The following is a 22,893-nucleotide window of genomic DNA, read 5'->3' as shown; positions in this document are numbered from 1 at the left end:
TCCAAAAATGGGGGGAGGACTTGGACAAAATATTCACCACAGAAGAGATCCAAAAGGCCGAGAAACACATGAAAAAATGCTCCAAGTCTGATTGTCAGAGAAATGCAAATCAAGACAACAATGAGATATCACTTCACTCCTGTGAGAATGTCATACATCAGAAAAGGTAACAGCAGCAAATGCTGGAGAGGGTGTGGGGTCAAAGGAACCCTCCTGCACTGCTGGTGGGAATGTCAATTGGTCCAACCTCTCTGGAGAACAGTCTGGAGAACTCTCACAAGGCTAGAAATGGACCTACCCTATGACCCTGCAATTCCCCTCCTGGGGATATATCCTAAGGAACCCAACACATCCATCCAAAAAGATCTGTGTACACATATGTTCTTGGCAGCACAATTTGTAATAGCCAAAACCTGGAAGCAACCCAGGTGTCCAACAACAGATGAGTGGCTGAGCAAGTTGTGGTATATATACACAATGGAATACTACTCAGCTGTAAAAAATGGTGACTTCACCGTTTTCAGCCGATCTTGGATGGACCTTGAAAAAATCATGTTGAGTGAAATAAGTCAGAAACTGAAGGATGAATATGGGATGATCTCACTCTCAGGTCGAAGTTGAAAAACAAATTCAGAAAAGAAAACACAAGTCGAACCTGAAATGGAATTGGAGTATTACACCAAAGTAAAAGACTCTGGGGTGGGTGGGTGGATGGGGAGAATACAGGTCCATGAAAGATGATGAATGACATAGTGGGGGTTGTATTGTTAAATGGGAATCTGGGGAATGTTATGCATGTACAAACTATTGTATTTACTGTTGAATATAAAACAGAAATTCCCCAATAAAGAAATAAATTATTTTACAAAAAATAAATAAAAAAATAAAATAAAAAAAAGAAAGATGATGAATGACATCGTGGGGGTTGTATTGTTAAATGGGAATCTGGGGAATGTTATGCATGTACAAACTATTGTATTTACTGTTGAATGTAAAGCATTAATTCCCCAATAAAGAAATAAATTATTTAAAAAAAATGCAAGTAACTAGCCATTGTTCAAAAAATAACAGCGATGGTATCTCTTTCGTGGCCTTTTAGATGTTTAGTGCCCTGAAATTCCATGTTATTGGGAACACATTTTCCACCTAGTCTTTCTTGATGAGTTTTTTTCCCCCTATTTTAAACAGTTTCTAAATAAAATTCTGTATTTCAAAAGAAAAAAATTAAAGAATGTGGAGGGTAGAAAAGCAGGAGGAGGGTTTTGTTGGCTTGTTTTTATTTTACTTTCTTGAGGAAGCTAATGTTTATAGCACAGTTGTTGACACACGGCTACAGTTTCTCATCTAACTGTGCTAGCTGCCCACAAAACACTCTCATGTCCAACTTAGGTCCATTTTCGACATCATGCACCAGGCCACCCCAGGCACCTCCCCTGAAGTTTTACTTTGTGTTTTCCCTTTCTGTAAAAAAAAAAAAAAGAAGAAGAAGAAGAACTGGGAGCACAGGATAAAAGGAGTCCAATGAACTGTGTGCAGGGTTATTTTACTTTGGTGGTGAGCATGGTGTGGAGACATATATTTGAAGAGACGTGCACCTGTTCTGCTAAAACATAGTGTTGTAAGCCAGTGTTAATACAATAAAACCCAAGTGAATAACAATTAACATTAATAGTTTCTTTACAAATGTGATGACTAGAAAATTTCCAGCTACTTGTAATTTACATTTCTACCAAACAACACTGCTATAGAAAATAAAGTCACTAGTATGTAACGTAAATGGGCAAGCAATGTTCAAATGGACACCCAGAAACACCAAAGCCAAAACCTGGAAATAAGATGAATGCTTATTTACAGTGAAATGATTAATACATATACATAATTTGCCACAGGCTGTTACTAACCTTTGAAAAGAATAATTACAGTCTTATCTGTGAATTTGAGCGAATATAAAGTACTACTACAGAAAAAAGATAACTGCCCAGGAGTATGAGTAGTACTGGTATTATTAAAGTATCATCATTCCAACCTTGAATAGATGGAGGTTTAAAATATGACCTGAACATGAAAAAAGTACAGAAATCATTCATCAAGTTATTCAGCCCAAGTAAACTGTGTGTGGTCAGCCAGGAGCAGTGGGGAGAAGGAAAATAAATGGGAAGAAAACTGTCTACCACTTCTAGCAAACATATTGTCTGACTTGTGTATAGTTGTGTATATGATTCTATGTGTGTTGCTTAATGATAGGGAAACAAACATTTTGAGAAATACATCATTTGACAGTTTTATTGTGGTATAAATGTGGTGTATAATTACACAAGTCAAGAGGGTATAACACATCTAAGCTACATGTTACAGCCTATTGAGACCACTATGCTTTGTCATTTGCTGGTGACCAAAATGCATTGATGTCTCTTTGAAATAAAAAGGAACTTGGAGAATTGCTGTGAAAACCAAAGGAATAGTAATAGCAACGGACGGAATTTGTACCTTAGCCAGATAAGCACACTTGCAGCAGCAATGACATTCTCTTAGGGACTTTCAGGAATAAAACACAGGAAGTTTTAAAGAGTTAAGAAGAGAAGTGGTCTGGGAGATGGCACAGTGGATAAGTTAGGTCTGGTTCGTTGTCTCTCTCCCCCCTTACCCCTCTAATTAATAAATAAAATATTTTAAGAGTGAAGAAAAGAATGAAGAATTTGAGAGAAAAATAGCCATAGATAAGGAGGAACTAACATATGAGGAGCTGATATTTCAATGCCAAAGGTTTTGTTTTGTTTTGTTTTGCCTCCAGGGTTATTGCTGGGGCTCAGTGCCTACACCTCGAATCCACTGCTTCCAGAGGCCATTTCCCCCCCTTTTGTTGCCCTTGTTGTATCGTTGTGGTAATTATTGTTGTTGGATAGGACAGAGAGAAATGGAGAGAGGAGAGGAAGACAGAGATGGGGAGATAAAGATAGACACCTGCAGACCTGTTTCACTGCTTGTGAAGTGAGCCCCATGCAGGTGGGGTGCCCGGGGCTCGAACCAAGTTCCTTACGCCAATCCTTGCACTTTGTGCCATATGCGCTTAACCCACTGCGCTACCACCTGACCCCCAAAGGTTTTCATAAAGGCTGACATTGCAACATAGAGGGCAGAAGAAAAGATATGTGAATGCATTATCTATAATAAATTATAAATAATAACAAGACACATTGGGTTCCAATAAAATTTTTATATAAATTATCAATAATTAGAAATATCCAAGTACATTATACTTCAGAGTTAGCCTTTTGACTTCCCTCTTACTACCACTACTACATACAAAATATCAAAATATATGGATTTAAAGAATTACTCTTATGAATGAACAAAAGGAAAACACAATAAAAATAAATTACTTAATTTACCCACAATTTTTTTTCACGTGAATCACTTTTTGATGAAGTCATTATTATTTGTCTTTTCTCACACAATGTGATCCTTAGAAATTACTAGTGAGGTGTATCTCACGTTAAGAGCATTCCACCACTGTCTCTGGAATATTCTTCTGAGACACAGTCAGTCTAAGAATCAGTTAAGGTTCTTACTTGATACTCATTAAGCAAGTCTGATAATGATGTTTTCCTGGTCAATAAAGAGAAATATCAACGGAAGCCTTTTGGTCCTCAGGGAAGACTTCTTATGCTTCTTCAATAGTCCTTAATATGACCCTTTGATTGAAGAGTGGCACATTTTACCTTGTCACAAATAACATAAGCAAATGTGTATATGAATAGGCTTGCTGTTACACTTTATAGAAGGTTGACTCCTTAAAGGGAGACATGGATATCATGCATATTGTGGTTACTCATACAATATCTTGAAAATATTCATGGTCTTTCCCTGTGACAAGATATATCATCCATGGTTCACTGGTGTCATTTATGTCACATGCCTTGCTTTGGATCATGAAATGTAGTGGAAGAGAAGGGTGTCAATTTCTAGTGGGAGTTTTAAGCACCATCATGTGTCCCTCACTTTTCTTTTTCCTCTCCCATAAGACCCACACAGGGACTACTCTGTTGGGACAACTCAGAGTGTGGCCAAAAATAATCTCCAAGAACACACAGTGTGAGTAAAACACAAACTTGCAAGCCATCAGAAGTTTTTTTTGGTTATTGGCCACTGCAGTGTAGTTTAGCTTAGCTTTACCTGGCTGCAATAACTGTCTAAACATGCAATTTAAAGTCTGGCTTTGGAATGGTTGAAGTGTTCTGATTTCTGCAGGCCGTCACGACTGACTTGACTCTCTTTCATTTGAGAATCAAGTGCAGCCTACTTGATCAATTAGGTTGAATACAGAGTGTCTTCACCTGAGATGTTGTTAAACCCAACCCCTCTGGACCACTTAGAGATCCATCCTATTATGGCTAGGATTGAGCGATGGCCATTACCAATGAGGGTCATCATTATCTGTATTCTGATTAAGCATCAAAAGGTCTAAGCATTGAAGGTCTAAGGTTAGAAAACATTTTTAGGACTGGAAATATCATATTATTGGACATTGTTGTCATTTTCAAAGGGGTGGGGAGTTGGAATGGGCTCAGAGGCAGATCTAACATGATGTGAAGAATTCACTTCTATTTTTCTTCTTTCTAATTAAAGCTGATTCCATGATGGAAGTATTCAACTGTGGAGAAGAACTTTGGTTTTATCCCCGAAGGAGAAGGTTCAGTATATGTACATAAAGAGTTTTGTTGGAGAAGTAGTTGACTTCAAAATACATTAGGGATCCAACTACAATTCAGTGTTGACGGATTCAGCAATGTACAGCAACTCTTCAAAGAATGCAGGCTGAAGTTTCCTCCAGGGATGATCTCATTGGGACCCTTGACAATAGTGCTGGTGAAAAGTGGAATGACATCGTTAGCAGGGTCTTAGAAGACTAAACAATAGATGAGCACAAGATAACACATTAAAAATAATGTAGGGCAGGAAGCTGATTTCTTCCTTCTGTTCTGACTAGGGTGGATTTGCATAGAGGCACTCAGGAGTTGGTTTTGATTCTCAAATCCTGTTTGACCTCAAGAATCTTTGCTCCCTGCCCAGCCCCATTTCCTCCAGAATAAACAAACTAAAAAGGTAGAATCAGTTCTTATAAAGCAATTGTATATTAAGGACAGATAGAACATGGGGATTGTGATGTTATAAATAGACACTGATGGAAGTCAAGGTGGCCACATAGGTCAGTGGTAGCTCTCCATCCTCCATGGCCCTTTGCCATCATTGTATTGTCAGGATACCTGCATTGTTTGGTCCTCTTGAAAAAAAAAAAAAAGACAGTGCCTAATAATTAGCACCAGAGTACTTGTTAAGAAAGTGGGGAATCTGTGGGAGATTGTGTCTTGATTGTGCTTGAACTCAGTAAGTGACATAGATTTCTCCATGCCCTGATTTTTATTGAATGCTTTTTTTAAAAAAAAAAAAAATAATAATGGATAACTTATATTGTGGTTGCAAGATTTAAATGAGATAATTCATATGAAGCAGCTACCATGCCCTGCTGGAGCATATAAAATGCTTTGCATACCCGTAACTAATACTATGACTCCTATCTTCACTAAAAATAGTCAAAATAGAGTGGCCACACAAGTTCTTATCTTCAAATTGAGAGACAAAATTATAAAAATAAACATTTAGGTCTAACTTGTTCTTTAATAACAGACATGAAGAATTTATGATCAAGAATATAGTACCTGCTCAATAGAGTTTGGCAACAAGACACAATAATGCTTTTGTCTGCAGGTAAACTGGTGTTGAAGGCATTCTCTAAAATGTAATAACAGTTGACATCTTTGGGAGTGCTGGAAAGCATGCCTGGAAAGAAAACAGAGTGCCACTTGTTTCATTAATTACAAACTCATCTCTCTTTCCATCCATAGCATCTGTACTATCTTCCCCTCATTTCCCTCTATGACCTTCTGCACAAAGCTCTCCTCTCAGCTTCCCACAGCAGCCTATGCTGGGTGTGCAGGTAGGAGGCACTGTCTTCCTAGAAGCTGCTGTGATAGACAGAAAGACTAAGGACAAAACCAAGTACCTGCAATGCAGGCCGTCATGAAGCAGGCGATGGTCCCTGAGATTAGAGCTCGCATGGCCCCAGAGGCAATGTCACGCTTTCTGGAAGGAGCCATGGAAGCTGGGAAACAGAAAAAGCAAGAGATCAGTATTGAGGCAATCAGTTTAAAGTGGCAAGTCATGACTGTTCTGGGGCAGGGATCTTGGGTCAGCAGGCCTTTCCGCCCAGCCCCCGCACCCCTTTTCCGTTTTTCCTGGTTGGGGAATTCCAGATTTAAGAACCTAGTGATGAGCTCACTCAACATCCTGAAAGGTTCTCAAGGGAAGAAATTTCGCCATACTATCCAGAGAGACTTCTCCACAGAAGAAATAATTACTCAGTTTAATTAAAAAGAAAAAAATCCATTCAAATTCTCATGCAAAATGAAGCCTATATGTCACCTTTGGTGCAGAAACATCTATACATTTGATTACATTTTTTTCCTGAGGTTAGTTTGGGTTTGTATATGAAAACAATACTGCAGGACAGAGATGAAAGATAGCACAGGGTTTACTACTGTTGCACAACCCTTCTTTCTTGACCTGAGTAATGTTACAGAGAAAGATTGAAATCTGAAACATGTTAAGATTGTTTCTGGAGTTGAGGAGTGTTCTTTTCACTTACTGAGTCCTCCAATCACTATTCCCAAGGAACCGAAATTGGCAAAACCACAGAGCGCATATGTGGCAATTATCTCAGAACGAATCTGCAAATAAACATAAGCACACAGATGTATCCATGATGTAGCTCAGCTTAGTGAATCTGAAATTCTAACAGGATTTCCTGTTCTGACTCTAAAATCAATTTTGTCAAGTAAATGCATACTACATGGTGGCAAATACCTACAATTTTTAAGATTTTTTTTTCTTCTCTTGAATTAAAAATGGAAAGAGATTGGGTAAATTAAGAGACTCTCTACAGGAGAGTTGGGGATGACAACCTGCATTTGTGTACATACTATGTTTATTTGTTTGTTTGATTGGGGGGAGATTGGGAGAGAGAAAGACACCTACAGGTGGTCTGGGAGGTGGCACAGTGGATAAAGCACTGGAGTCTCAGCATGAGGTCCTGAGTTCAATCCCCAGCAGCACATGTATCAGAGTGATGTCTTGCTCTTTCTCTCTCTCCTCCTAGCTCTCAAATAAATAAATAAATAAATAAATAAATAAATAATCTTGAAGAGAGAGATACCTACAGCACTGCTTCACTGCTTGTGAAGCTTTCCTTCTAGAGTGGAGATTGGGGGCTTGACATGGACCCTTGCACAATGTTACATATATGCTCAAGCAGGTGCTCTATCCCTGGGCCCTAGATACAATTTTCTGCTGTGATGAGGAGTGATAACTTCCAATAATCATGACCTGGTCACATGTTATAATGTACCAAACACAGCACAAGGTGTTGGAGATATAAAGTTAATCCCAGGAAATATATGTACAACATTTATTGACAAAGAACTAGTCCAGACTATAACAGCAATTGTAATAGCACAAAAATAAGAAGACTAGTATCCAGTGAAAAGTGAATAAAGATGTCTGGCCACTACAAAAACAAGCAAATATTTAATAAGCATGTGAAAATCATTTATCACCAAGAAAGTACAAATTTAAACAATGACCTCAGTCCTTAAAATAGTTTTTAGAAAATGGAGAATACAAAGTGTTAGCAAGGTTGTGGAGTAACTGAATTCTTGTACATTGTCGGTGGGATGTAAACTAACACATCTTGACACAAGCATGTTTGACAGTTCCTTATCAAGTTTACATATTACCATACAGACCCAGTGAACCCATTCCCAGGAATTTCCCTCAGAAGAATTAATCATTTATGTCCACAAAAAGTCTATATAGAAATATTTATAAAACATTCTACTTATAATAGCCCCAAACTGGAAACACTCCAAATGTCCTTCAACAGGCAAATGGATAAAAAAAAAATCACAGATAGCTATAAAACAATATTACTAGGGAGTGGGGCAATAGCACAGCAAGTTAAGCACAGGCAGCGCAAAGTGCAAGGACTGGCGTAAGGATCCTGGTTTGAGCCACCCACTCCCCACCTGTAAGGGAGTCGCTTTATAAGCGGTGAAGCAAGTCTGCAGGTGTCTATCTTTCTCTCCCCATCTCAGTCTTCCTCTCTTCTCTCCATTTCTCTCTGTCCTATCCAAAAACAACAACATCAATAATAACTACAACAATAAAACAACAAGGGCAACAAAAGGGAATAAATAAGTATTTAAAATATTACTCTGCAAGAAAAACAAAAAGATCTAATTCATGCAACATGAATGCTAAGTGAGTTCATTATATGAAATTTTAGAACACACAGAAGGAATCTGCCTGGAGCTGGGAATAGATGGAATGGGAATAGATGGCTTATATCTTAATTATAGCCATAGCAGCATAGGTGAAACATTTATGAAGACTCTCACATCCACAAATAAGAGTCTTTACGAATGTCAATTATACTTCAGTGAAGTGGATACAATTTAAGAGAAATTATATTAATAAAGCAGAAGGTTAAGACATCACAGAAATTCCTTTCAATCTGATGGTGCTGAGTGTTTACCTCTGCTTCTCATCTCTGACCATTTCTTGGGGACCGAAAGTTTCTGTTTGGAAGTGGGACAATGAATAGTCCTTTCACAGGCCTGTGACAAGATGGATAGTGAATATGTACAAGTGTGACTATCACTCTCTGCCTCTAGCCCAGCAGGTAGGAAGTGAGTCTCAGGTCAGAGGTCTCTGACTCTTTTTCAGATGGAGGGACTGACTCTAGGAGACTGGCAGGGGTGGGAGGGAGAGAGCTTGCTGTGAGCTTGCTCTGTTCCTTAACCGAGCTGCTTTCTCTTGCCAGCTGGCATTTGGGGATGGAAAGCATGCTACTTCATTTAGCCTATTGTTTCCTTTTGGCAGGAAAGTGAGCTGGTCCATGGCGGTGTCCAAACAAACGGGACATTTAGCCAACCTCCACTGCTCGGTCACTGGAAGAATGAACATTTGAGGAGTGGGAAACCTTCAGAGCCACAGTTCATTTCAGAAGTGTGAATCACAATGCCTTTGACTGGGGGTGGGGCAATAGCCTGTTAAGCACACATGGCCAGAGGTACAAGGCGGGAGGCCAGAGGCGTAAGGATCCTGGTTGGAGCCTCCTGCTCCCCACCTACAGGGGTGTCGCTTCACAAGCGGTGAAGCAGGTCTGCAGGTGTCTGTCTTTATCTCCCTGTCTCTGTCTTCCCCTCCTCTCTCCATTTCTCTCTGTGCTATCCAACAACAACGACATCATCCACAGCAACAATAATAATAACCACAACAATGATAAAACAACAAGGGCAACAAAAAGGAAAAAAAAATGTCTCCAGGAGCAGTGGATTCGTGGTGCAAGCACCAAGCCCCAGCAATAACCCTAGAGACAAAAAAAGCCTCTGACCATAACACCAGCACTGTCCTAGGGTAAACTGTTATATATGTATAATATTGACCATAGGTATGTGTTTGGGTTTTGGGAATCTGGGTGGGATTAATGGCAGTGCAGGGATGAGCAGTTTGTGCTATGCTGTGCTATGCTATTTCATTTTTTACTTGCCATCAGGGTTATTGCTGGGGCTTGCTACTTGCATGGTGAATCTAACATTCCTGGTGACCAATTTTTCTCTCTCCTCTCCTCCTCCTCTTTTTTTTTTTCCCTTTCCTCCTCTCCTTTTCTTTCCTCTCCTCTCCTTCTCTCCCCTCCCTTCCCCTCTCCTTTCTTCTTTTCTTTCCTTCTTCCTTTTCTTTTTATTTGAGAAGAGAAACTTTTGAGAGGGCCACAGAGAGGGAGAGATAAAGAGATACCTGCAGCATTGTTTCATCACTCTGGAAGCCTCCCTCCCTCCTGTAGAGGGGGTCTGAGGACCTGAATCTGCCCCCTTGCACCCGGTAAAGTGTGTGCACAACCAAGTGCACCACCACCCAGCCCCCTGGGAAGTTTTAATTAGAAGCTTGATCAGTATGCTTTTCCTTCCCTTGCCTTTTAAAGTCGAATATATGCCCAGGACATTACTCCTAAGTGAATTGTTTGAATGAGCAGAGGTGGTGCTCAGAACCATTCACCATCTCTTGAAATGTTTACATGTGTGACAGCGCTATTTAAGTTGGAGTCCCAGTTGCTAATATGGCCTTACTGAGCTCTTAGTTCCTGACCAAGTTAAGCAGAGTCTTCTTGGAGGCTAACCACCTGATATTCTAGCATAATCACAGGCTACATGTCCCAAAGGCCCTGAGCTCTATCTCTTCTTTTATTCATTTGGGTGGTAATTATTGTGTCTCATGATTTCTTTAGGCTGTCCAGGTACTACAAAGCATTTGGGCAGTTTCTCAAAGTTTCTGCTTCAATGGAGAGGCAGAGTCCTTCATGATCATTAGATGATGATTCTCCTGAAGGCAGGGACCTTGATGCTTGTTCAGTGTTCAGCACTGAGTACATAACTCACAGAAGATAATAAATATTTGCTGATGGATCTGAACATTAGCTCATATGATCATGGGTTTGTATCCATTGGGCCCAAGATAAACAATTTTCATTTCAAGATAAACTCATTTTCATTGGTAAGGTACACACACACACAATAATTCAACATAATTAAAAATTATGAGATGCTAGGTATACTAGGAGTGCCATAAGGTCAGGATATTTAGGTCTGTTTTGCTCTCTGATGTGATCCAGGTACTTGGCATGATGCCTTATGCAGAGAGGCATCATTTACTCTGTGTGTGTGTGTGTGTGTGTGTGTGTGTGTGCGCGCGCACGCGTGTGTGCAATGAAGAACAGTACTGAAAATCAAAATACTCACTGACATATACTGTTGCACACCATCCACAAATTTGGGTCCAGCCTTTTTCCTTAAATTGATCAATTTTGAGAGGTGCTCGTAGGCCACAAATTCATTGAAGAACGTCTTGTAACCTATGAGTTTGGCGATCATAAAGCTGTCTTGCCAGTCCACTCCCATCATGAAGGAAAAGGGCATGAAGATGTAGGAGCATATTATCTACAAAAGCCAGAAGCAGGTAGACGACTAGATTAGTGATTTGCTTCCCATGCTGCTGCCTTGCCCTCCTGACGAGATTGCTGCTGGTTCCTCTGAGTCTCCTTTGGGCATAGAAGTTCCACCACCTTCCCTTGTCTAGCTCAAGCCATTAGGAGTCAAGGCCAGTTAAAGTAACCTGAATTGGGCCATCAAAATAACTCAACTGGATAATGTGCTGCATTGCCATATGTGCGATCCAGGTAAGAGTCCAGTCTTCACAGTGTTGAAGGAAACTTTGGTGCTGTTCTCTCTCTCTCTCAATCTCCCTTCTTTACCTCTCTCCCTCCCACTCCCTCTCTTTCTTCCTCTCTTTCCCCACTCCCTCTTTGTCTGTACCTGAAATATATTTCAAGGGACCAGGTGCACCTGGATCAGCACACATGTTGCCATCTGTAAAGACCCAGGTTCAAGTTCCTGGCCCCCACCTGCAGGGGGAAGCTTCATGAGTAGTGAAGGAGTGCTGCAGGTGTCTCCCTGTCTCTCTCCTCCCCTTTCAATTTCTCTATATCCTAGCAAATAAATATTTTTTAAAAATTGGGGGGCCAGACAGTGGTGCACATGGTTAAGTGCACACATTACAGTGCACAAGGACCTGGGTTCAAACCCCCACTTCCTGTCTGCAGGGGGAGAGCTTCACAAGTGGTGAAGCAGGGCTGCAAGTCTCTCTCTGTCTCTTTCCCTCTTTATCTCCTCCTCTCAATTTCTCTCTGCCTCTATCTAAGACTAAAAAACATAAATAAATAAATACAAATAAAAAATTTTAAGTACTCTCCCCCAGGAAATTGCCTCATTCCCAACTCCTAGCATGTGTGCACAGGCATGGTCCAGATACACAGGGTCTCAGGAAACCCTACTTGGTGGTTCAAGTGCTCCTTCTGAGGGGATGTCCCACAGTAAGGCAGGAATCAGTGAGATGACAGAACAGTAGGCCTGCCAAGATAAAATATTCTCTTCTGGATTCAATAAAGCAACTTCTCATGAAAAATAATAAAAAATAAAGTAACCTGAATTCTTGAGACTAGACTTAGGAGAGAATAGCTTTGTGGTGAGGACAAGGGTGTAACAGGAGACAGAGAAACAGAGCTGGAAGGTGGGGGCATATGGTATGTTGGCATTGTGTCAGAATGCACTGGAGGCAGGTAGGGAATGCTTTTCACAAACCTGCTTTATGTTCCAACAAAAAGAGAGAGAACCAAAGTGGAGGAGCAGCACTGATGAGTTATACCTCAAAACTCAGTTGTGGGTAGTCAAACATGTTTCCAAACCAGGACAGGGCTGAATTCACAAACGACAACAGGGCCAGGAAAGCAATCAGATTGGCAGCGATGTTTGCCACCAGGGAGATGGATGAGGATGCACCCTGAGATGCAGCTTCTAGGAGGTTCCTGGAATCACTGTATTGAAAAACAAAAGAGCAATTCCAGAATTACCAAAGAGTTGTCAGTAGATTGGACATCACAATTGTAGAAATGACTCAATCAGAGTTCACTCAGATGAAGAGAAAAACTGTCAGATCCACGCCTCACTCAAAATACTTAAATTTCATGAGATCAGGGTGACACTTATAATTGTTAAATGTAGGTGGTAGGCATGGCTATGGGTGTCTATTATACTATTCTTTTGATCTGGGCTCTTTTATAGTAAAATTGAGAAGAATAAAAATATCACAGGTATTGAAATTATGCTTAATTAGAAGTAGCTACCAGAGAATGTTTATAAAATAGTCATAGTACAAGAATTAATGATTCAAGTGAGGTGTGGTTTGTCTTGTTTGTTTTTCAGCTCTGACCATTGGCGGTGCTGGGGATCAAACCTGAGACCTCTTGCATGCAAGTCCTGTGTGCTGCTGTTCCACCATCTCCCTGGACCTCTAGGAAGGTACAACTATCTATCAGTTGGTTTAGGAGATGGAGTGTCACCATGGCTCATCACCTCTGGGTCCTCCCAACCATGTGAACTTCCTTGGTCATGCCCCATTTACTCAATTATCAGAGGTACCAGACTCCCCAGAGTTTGCCTGTTGTCCACCTTTCTTTTCAATTTGCTGTCTTGGTTTTATCCCTAGATTATAAATCGTGTAGGTTTGCACATTTATTAACTTTGTGAGTGGAAATGGAATCATACATATTCCCTACATATTCTTTGGCAACTGGTTTTTATACTCATGGTTATGACTATCTACATAGTAAGCAAGGGATGAATTTCAGAAGCATATTAATTAATTGGTGTTTTTTATTTCTTTATTGGTGGATTAATGCTTTACAGTTGACAGTAAATACAATAGTTTGTACATGCATAATATTTCTCAGTTTTCCATACAACAGTACAACCCCCACTAGGTCCTCTGCCATCCTGTTTCAGGACCTGAACTCCCCTCCCTCCCACCTATCCCACAGTCTTTTACTTTGGTGCAATACATCAATAATGAATTCTGTTATTTATTTTTTTCCCCTTTTGTTGCCCTTGTTCCACCATTGTTGTGGTTATTAGTATTATTATTGTCATTGTTATTGCTGGATAGGACAGAGAGAAATCAAGAGAGGAGGGAAGACAGAGGGGGAGAGAAAGATAGCTGCAGACCTGCTTCACCGCCTGTGAAGTGACTCCCCTGCAGGTAGGGCGCTGGGGGCTCAAATCAGGATCCTTATGCCGGTCCTTGTGCTTCGCACCATGTGCGCTTAACCCACTGCACTACCCCCTGACTCCCTGTTATTTGTGAAATACTTTTGAAAAAAAAAATCTTAAGAGACTTGCTCTTTTTCAGATCTCTTGATCTATTCTTTCTTTTGAAAGAAAATAAATTGAAGGGTGAATAAGGATACCACACTTTCTATTCCCTATTGTAAAGAAGCATCTAGAAATGGTCATGTTCTGGTTTCCCAAGTCTTAAGTGTCAAAGAACACCATATGATATGAAAAATGAAATATCTACACTGGAAAGTCAGGGAACTGTATGGACACCCTAGTGTTAAGAAACACTTCTCTCAAGTGTTGAAACCAGGCAGTTTGGAGGTAAAGTTAAATCATCTTTGGGAAATTAAGTTCACTTTAACACCTTGATTCTTTGCATTTGAATGTTGGTCTCTAACCCACCTCCACCCCCACTTGTATAGTTATCAACTAGGTGAGTATGTCCTACTTACCCATTTTCCATCTTCATGGCATTCTTGAGGGTTATTTTAGGTGTTTCGGTCTCGGGCCAAAAGAGTTTAGCAACAGCCAGTGCTGCAGGTGCTGACATAACTGAAGCAGTTAGCAAGTGGGAGGATGAGACCTGCAATTTCACAAGAAAGTAGAACATTGAGAGTTAGTTTTTATGTTGTGCTTAGGATATATATACCTTTTTTTTTTTTTTTGCCTCCAAGGTTATCGCTGGGGTTCAGTGCCAGCACTACAAATCCACTGCTCCTGGCGGTGTTTTATTGGATAGGACAGAGAGAAATTGAGAGAGGAGGGGAAGATAGAGAGGGATAGAGGAAGATAGACACCTGCAGACCTGCTTCACTGCTCGTGATGCCAACCCCCTCCCCCCTTCCCACTCACAGGTGGGAAGCCGGGGGCTCAAACCAGGATCCTTGCTCAGGTCCTTGCACTTAGTACTATGTGTGCTTAAACTGGTGTGCCACTGCCTGACCCCACAATGTATGGCTTTTACAAGGGAATATATAAGCAGGAGCTGAGACCATGCCAGAAAACAAGGCAGTTTCCTTGGAGACTTGAAAAAAACCATGTAAGGAGCCTCACTGTAAAGAGTCTGAGGGAGAATGAGGAATTGTGTCAGTTGACCACATCCTTTGAGAAAATCAGAGACAAAACCTAACTGTTCCAGGAGAAGATTAATTCTGTGCTGAAGAAATTTCCAAAGAAACTTCCTCTCTCTGTTATTCTGTTCCTAAAGTCCATTTTTTTTTTTTTTTACATCATGGATTCAGTCAGGAGACATTTGGTGGTGGTAGGAAAGAACAGGAAAATGAAGAGAAGCACTTCTCTCCACCTTTTTTTCCCCCTTTCTTGAAATTCTTCGTGCCAGTGCATGATCTTCATTTATTCAGAGTCCCCTCAAATTTTCTTGGTGTAAACTCCCCCGCTTCTCTCCCCATATCCTTATTTTGTTTCTGATGCTCTTCCCTACATTTTTGAATTACACACTAGCACATGTCTATAGGCATCACAAACCGCTGCTAGTCCTGAGGTTGCCTTTACTCTTCTCCTTCCTGCTTCTGATTGACAGGCTCATGGAATTCTGGGAATCTGGGTAAAGTTCTGACATGACAGACACTAATTTATTCCCCCATGTCAGACAGCTGCTGGGTGATTCTATTTCTCTCCTGGAGGATGTGACTTATACCATAGACTAGCTGTTAAACTTGGCTGTACATTAGAATATGAGGAGGCTTTAATTATTTTTTAATTTTAATTTTAGTTATTCATTAGATAGAGACAGAGAGAAATTGAAAAGGTGGAGAGTGAAAGAGACACCAATAGACCTGCTTTACCACTTATGAATCTTTCCCCATGCAGGTGGGGTGACGAGGGGCTTGAACCTGGATCTTGTGCCCTGTAATGTTTTTTTTTTTTTTAGATCACTATTTTGGGAGAAATGTTGATTTATAAGACAGTTGTCACAGTGGTAGTCACTCCCACAACAGGTATCAGCACTCTGCATCTTCCACCAACTTGTCATCTTCCTTCATTAGAACAATGGATGCCTCTCATTTCCCCTCCACCCCACCTTACAACTCCCTTAGAGTCCTTAAGTTTGTTGTAATAGATAGTCTTTATTTATTTATTTTTTTAAGGTGAGGAGAAGGAGAGATCATGAGAGAAAGAAAGATCAAAGCACCACTCCATCATTCATGGAGCAACAACATTCTACTCTTGTCACTATCGCATGTGGTGCTGGGGACCAACCCAGGGCCTCAGGCATGCCAGGAACACACTGTACTGCTGAGTCGCCTCCACAGCCATCAAGAACTGAAGATACTGGTATCTGGATCCCATTCTGAAAGATCCTGTTTTAGTTATTCTGGGGTATGAACTTGAGTATTAGAATTTTTACAAGCTCCCAGGTGATTCTAGTGGGCAGTTAGGGTTGAGAACTACTGGTCTAGTACAGGGATCAGAAAGATTTTGTGGCAAAGGGCCAAAGAGAAAATAGTTCCAGCTTTTGAGATCTCAGTTACTCATCTCTATAGCATGAAAGTTGTCAAAAAAATAAAAAATAAAAAAATAAAAAATAAAAAAAAAGAAAGTTGTCATATACATAAATGGGAGCAGTGGGACTTTAATCAAACTTTAGATACAACGAAGGGAAGCAATCTATATGTGACCCATGGTCATCACTTGCCAACTCTTGGTCTAGATTGCTTTTAATGTCAGTAATAGCATTTTCTTGGTTTTAAATATTTAAAATTTCAGCCAAGGCAACTTTATATTCTTTTTTTTTTTTCTGCTATGTTGGGTAGAATTAATATGTATGAGGTGGGTATCTAAAAGTGAAGCCCCAGTGATCCTTGGATGCATGCCTGTCTTCTGTGCAACCACAGTGCTGTCTCCCCACTCACCCCAAAGGTCCTTGGATTTATTCCATTTAAATGTCAAGAGTACTATGACCACCATATAGCAAAATGTTATCCTCTGACCCTCTTACGGAGCAGCACTGGAAGAGAGAGAGACAGAGAGGGAGAGAGAGAACTATAGCAAAGAAAGAAGGGGTTGCATTGTCCACAAATCAATCCCTGTATCTCCTTACCCCAAAGGAAATGTATGCACCTAGGACACTTCCAGCAATGGTAGCGAAGCCTGCAGTCATGATTGCATGGAGTTCAGACTTGGTGACGTATGGTAAATACGGCCGCACGAGCAGTGGAGATTCTGTCTGAAAGTAGAAAGTGACCAGATTAAAGATTCTTTTTTTTTTTTCAGATTAAAGATTCTCTTTGAAGCCATAGGAGGATGTATCAGTCTGCTCAAAATTTCCTTCTCTAAAGCAACTTCTCTTATAACACTGGTTTACAATGCTTTATATGTTTTGGGAGTACAGTTTCATATTTCCTCTTCAAGTATGTTTCTCTGCATCACACCCAACTAAAGCAGTCTTCTTTTTTTCTCCTTCTTTCTCTTCTTTTCTTCCTTTATCTTTCTCCTCCTTCCTTCCTTACCATAGCACTGCTGAGCTCTGGCTTATGGTGGTGTAGGGAATTGAACCTGGGGCCTCAGAGTTTCAGGCATGAAAATCTCTTGCATAACCACTATGCTACCTTTCCAATTCCTGATAAGGTATATATTGCCTTTTTTTTTTTTTTTTTAAGAGCACTGCTCAAATTTGGCTTATAGGGTTTCTGGGAATTGAACCTAGGGCCTTGGAGCCTCAGGCATGTGAATCCTTTTGCATAATCATTATACTATCTCTCAAGCCTGTGTCAATATTTCTAAGAGTGAACTCACACCAGCTCTATCAGTACCATCTGAGAACTCTTGGAGTGATGCTCTAGTTCTCTCTCATTAATATAACAAGTATGTATTTTGAGAGAGAAGCAAATTCTTATACTGAATCAGCAACTGGAGGTGGAGCCAGTAGTTTATGCTTCAGCAAGTCTCCCAGGTGATTCTGAGGCCAAACTCAAGTGTTTGGGCCCAAAACACCAGTGATGTTTGGGCCGTTGAACTCTAGATCAGTGTGCATGTGTACATTTTGCAAAGTTTACTAGACCCCTTCACACAAAGCTCCCACCTAGCCTAGGGTTTGGGATTGATGAGTCATTATTATTATTATTATTTATTTCTGAGATCTTATTTATTTTATTTTAATGAGAGAAAAATATATAGAAAGACCAGGGCAACCGAGGAAAGATAGAAACAGGCTGGGGGTATGGATCGACCTGCCAATGCCCACATCCAGCAGAGAAGCAATTACAGAAGCCAGAACTCCTACATTTTTGCACCCCCCCCCCAAAAAAACAATCTTGGCCCGTACTCCCAGCGGGGGGAGGAAGAAGATAAGAGGGCTCTGAATTCCAGCTTCATCAGCACCCAGAGAGAAAGGAAGAAAAGGAGAGGGACATATAGAGGTAACTAATGTTATCATGAGTGGCTTGGAGGGGGAGAGAGGATTGGATCAGGAAGAAAAATGGGGCAACTATGTATAAATGTGGACAGACAGTTGTAGAGATGATGGCTGCCCATGTAGTGGTTTGCAGTGGGTGACTGAAGATTCAGAACCCTGGTGGTAGGGATGGAGTGGATTTATACCCATGTTGACATGGGTATAAATCAGGCTTACAGGTCCGTCATTCTTCCAGGTGAGCTATTTCCCCCCAACCTTAGTTATACTTGTGTAACGTTGGAACATTATTGGCCAAGTAACTCTACATTGTGACCTGGCCTGGTGAACTATGAATCCCAAGCCTATGTGGGACTTAATTCATCCTGAAAGAAACTAAACCTTTTATTGCCACCATGGGGCAAGAGACACAGTTTATTTAAAAATAAAGTTGTACAATAACAAGGACAGGTACCTCCAGTCCCTTTAATTGAGACTCAAAACCTTTTGATGAAGGAAAAATTAAGCTGATCAGAAAGACTCCATATTCTTTTTTGCAACTCTGTAAGTTTGGGGGTAGAGGGGGGTGTCACCCTAAGGTCAGGCTAATCACACATCATTCGTTTCCCCTAACTACAACCCACCTCTTGTGAGCCACTAAGGAGCACAGACTCAAAGCACACCCTAGATATGTCACTATGTTTCATTCAAGACCTTGTTATAGGACAAGACTTAACAGGAGAAACCTAAATTTTCACTAGGGAAGAAACTTGGTGCTGACAAGTGGTAACCAACCACCTTAGGAGAAACACCTGAATCGTGATCAGTGGATCTAGCAGAGGCTGCCTCCCAGAAGGCCAGCTGGACTGCTGCTCACACAGACTCAGGTACACATTCCCCTTTCTCCTTTAGATAACACTCTTCCTTATGCTTGAAGATAAACTTTAGAGTTTGCAATTCTTTATTTAATTTTCTTTTTATTGCCATCAAGGTTATTGCTGGTGCCTACATGACGAATCCAATGCTCCTGACTGCCATTTTTCTTCCCTCCCTCCCTCCCTCCCTTCCTTCCTTCCTTCCTTCCTTCCTTCCTTCCTTCCTTCCTTCCTTTTTTTTTTCTTTATTAGACTGGAGAAATTGAGGGGGGAGGGTGAGACAGAGAGGGAAAGAGAAAGACACTGACAAGCCTGCTTCCCCACTTATGAAGCTTCTCCTCTGCAGTGGTTCAAACTCAAGTCCTTGCACATGGTAACATGTATGCTCAACCAGGTGTGCCAGCTGCCAGCCACCCCTAAATTTGCACTTTTGTGGTTCTCTTGGACAGGCACTTCCCCAAACAAACTTTCCCTCTACAGAAAGATCCTCATCTTCAGGGTTCAGGTTTGGACTTTGTGAGTGAAAGACCTGGCTTATCTGTAACACTTCCTCTTCCCCTTGGGTGGAAAGGAATCAGATAGCACATAGTTAGTTGTAAAGGCTCCAGCCTTTAAGGACAGAAGGCCTGCAGGGCAGAGCTCTTCATAAATAATAGCTGTCATTTTTGCATATTAAACATTAAATTGAACACAGCAGAAGCACGAGTGCAATTTTACAATTTCCCCTCATTATTTCTAATTGTTCTATAAGATTGGATGTGTTGAGCTTCAATACATGGACTAAACAGAAACTCAGTGCTTGAGTCCTTGTGCACTATAGGTTGGACTAATCAACTCAAGATGGTGCCCTAATTTGCCCTGAGAGAGAGAGTTTGTGACTATAATTATAATAATTTCACCTCCTAGTGAAAGAAGCATGGGTCCATTCTAAAGACTACTCTCCAGGCCAGCAAATTGGGCTTACCAATAAAAATAAAAAATAAAAAAAAACTCAGCCCACTGTAAGTTTAGGATTTGGCACCATGTGCTTCTCTAAGTGACTTTATTTCTGGTTCAAATCCAATTTCCTATAGCAGCCATGCTAGTGAACGTTAATGCTGGGTTTCCTTGGCAAATCCATGTTGCCTGAAGGCACATTCTGAGTACCTGTTTATCTACCCTCTTAGGAATGCTGCTATTTTGCAAGACACCTGTGGCATCACTTTTTTTTTTCTTAAAGGGACTTAGGACAAAAAAAAAAAAGTATCTGTTTATCTAGGGATATGCTTATTAACATTTTTTTTTTTTTCCTACAGGCTCAGTCAGCAAAGTGGGTTGATCATTGTTGGTCTAGTGGCTAGTGAAGTTGTTTTAGCAACTTGAGAATGAGTTCAAACACCTCATGGTGGTAAGTAGAAAGTCTTCCTTTGTCTATTCCAAAATTTCCACAAGCCTTACATGACAGAAAGCGAGTGGACCTGTTTGTTGTTTGTTTGCAGCTTCTAGAGAATTGGTGAACTCAGAGTAGGAGAGCTGCTGCCTTCTGAAGAGGGGGGTGGGTGGGACAAACCTCAAAAGTTCAGTAAATTCAGTAAAGGTTTGTTGAGAGTCTGTACTTAAGAAGCCCTTTGTTGGGGGTCAGGCGGTAGCGCAGCAGGTTAAGTGCACATGGCAGAAGTGCAAGGACTTGCTCAAGGACTGGCATAAGGATTCTGGTTCAGGCCTCCGGCTCCCCACCTGCAGGGGAGTTGCTTCACAGGCAGTGAAGCAGGTCTGCAGGTGTCTATCTTTCTCTCCTCTGTTTTCCCCTCCTCTCTCCATTTCTCTCTGTCCTCTCCAACAACAACAACATCAATGGCAACAATAACAACAACAACAACAACAAGGGCAACAAAATGGGAAAAAATAGCCTCCAGGAGCAGTAGATTTGTAGTACAGGCACCCAGCCCCAGCAATAAACCTGGAGGGAAAAAAAAATGAAAACAACAAAACACCTTTGTTTTGATTAATGATTCCACCTTTTCATCCTTTCCATAAACTTTCAAGAGCTCAAATTTCACATTCACACAGCAAAACTCTTGGAAGGGCTCTCTCCCTTCCTACTCCCCACTTCTGGAATCAACATTGTCTAGACTGAGGGTCCCTTGTTTTGATTCCCTTTCTCCCCTAGAATAAATAAATAATACATTTTTAATTCCACTTTCTGGACAGACTATTTCAGCAAATGCCGCTCCCCCCCTTTTTTCCCCTTTGCAGTACAAGCACATTTGTGATTTTGCCCCTGCTGGGCTGACTTTTTCACTTTATTTCAGATAGAGAGAAGCAGAGAAAAAAAAAAAAAAAAAAGGGAGAAAAAAACCCCACAGCATCAGAGCTTCCTCCAGTGCTAGGGTGCTTCCATGTGGTGCTGGGGCTCAAAACAGACTGTATGCATGACAAAGTATACACCTTCCCAGACGAACTATCTTCTGATCCCTCTTTTGTTTTATTTAATAATACTACTCACCTGTCCAATGAATATATTACCAGCAGCAACTACAGATTCGATTGGAGATGATCCCATAGTAACTAGCATGACCCAGCCAACCTATTTAGCAAAGAAGAGACAAAGTCAGTGAAGAACCATTTGTATACATAAAACTTTCAGGTAGGGATAGAAAAATCTTTAAATTGGAAGAAAACACAGTGACTTCCAGCAATTGTTGGCAGGCCAACTCTACATGTTGAGTAGATGAAGTGTCACTCAGTCTATACTGCAGACCATTGTGAGCAGGAACTGGAATCACTGTATATACTTTGTTATTAAATTATTGGAACTATATACAAGTAACAAATAATTGCTAAGGGTTACAGCAGGCTTTACTGCATTCCAGATATCATGGTAAGACCTGAACCCAGGATGCATTTAAACCTCACAATATGTGAGGGAGATCCTATAATCATTTTATCCAAGAGAAACTCAAAACATAGGCCACTTCTACTGTTTCAGAAACAGTTGCCCAGTTACTAAATAGAAAGAAGCAGTTGAGGCTTGGCCTTTTCTATTCAACTCTCCAAACAACGTGTGTGTGGGCCCCCTTTTATACCAGCTTTTCCAACCTGTGTCTGTGGTGTCCACCTCAGGATGGGGACTTCCTGTTGCATTCTCTCTCTCTTCACTTAAGACTTGAGCACAGGATATGCCAAATGTTTAAATGGCAATCAGAAAATTATACGCACTGGTGCTCTTGCTGAAATCCTGATTTCTGTGGATATTCTGATTTTCCTCTTCCTTTCTACTATATTTAATTATAGGGATCAAAGGGTTGCGGCTCTACTCAATCTGTGCATGCACTGCCTTGATCACATGTACACTCAAACTAGCTGAAAAATGTCCTAGTCTTCTGATCTGATTTCTGAATGTAGGACTGACAGTTGCTGGGCAGCAGGAATGAGATGGGCTTTGCAATCTTAAAAGAATGTGCTAATGGGTCATGTTCTTTAAAAATTCCCTTGGTGGTGGTGTATTGCACCAAAGTAAAGGACTCTGGGATGGTGAGGAGTATTCAGGTCTTAGAATATGAAGGCAGAGGAGGACCTAGGTGGGGGGTTAGAGTGTTTTGTAGAAAACAGAAATTGTGCTAGTTTCTGCAGCACATATACTAAAATTGAAACGATACAGAGAAGATTAGCATGGCCCCTGCACAAGGAAGACATGCAAATTCATGAAGCATTCCATATTAAAAAAAAAAAAAAAAGGAAGAAAACCGAGAAATGTTACCTATGTATCAACTACTGTATTTAACTGTTGACTGTAAAACATTAACCCCCCCCAATAAAGAAAAGAGAAAAACCAAAAAGAAAAAAAAAC

General features: G+C 40.7%; 1 protein-coding gene and 1 non-coding gene across 2 annotated transcripts in view; one reads left to right on the top strand and one right to left on the bottom strand.

Moving 5' to 3' along the window:
* Positions 1-3,199: 3,199 nt before the first annotated feature.
* The window catches only part of SLC28A3 (solute carrier family 28 member 3), an 81,961-nt gene continuing 62,267 nt past the window's right edge, over positions 3,200-22,893 (bottom strand). Inside the window, exons 10-18 of the mRNA XM_007528395.3 lie at positions 21,550-21,630; positions 16,900-17,025; positions 14,291-14,421; positions 12,373-12,541; positions 10,911-11,108; positions 6,704-6,785; positions 6,062-6,160; positions 5,718-5,838; positions 3,200-4,863 (exon numbers count right to left, since the gene is read on the bottom strand). Of these exons, the coding sequence (XP_007528457.2) occupies positions 4,737-4,863; positions 5,718-5,838; positions 6,062-6,160; positions 6,704-6,785; positions 10,911-11,108; positions 12,373-12,541; positions 14,291-14,421; positions 16,900-17,025; positions 21,550-21,630 (1,134 nt within the window). The 3' untranslated portion in view covers positions 3,200-4,736. The remainder of the gene's footprint in view (positions 4,864-5,717; positions 5,839-6,061; positions 6,161-6,703; positions 6,786-10,910; positions 11,109-12,372; positions 12,542-14,290; positions 14,422-16,899; positions 17,026-21,549; positions 21,631-22,893) is intronic.
* On the top strand, positions 22,661-22,767 carry LOC132541021 (U6 spliceosomal RNA). Its single transcript, XR_009552216.1, has one exon. It is a non-coding gene; the product is annotated as a U6 spliceosomal RNA (small nuclear RNA).

The sequence above is a fragment of the Erinaceus europaeus genome, chromosome 10 (assembly GCF_950295315.1).
Source record: "Erinaceus europaeus chromosome 10, mEriEur2.1, whole genome shotgun sequence".
NCBI lineage: Eukaryota > Metazoa > Chordata > Mammalia > Eulipotyphla > Erinaceidae > Erinaceus > Erinaceus europaeus.
This window is presented reverse-complemented; position numbering and strand designations above follow the sequence as displayed.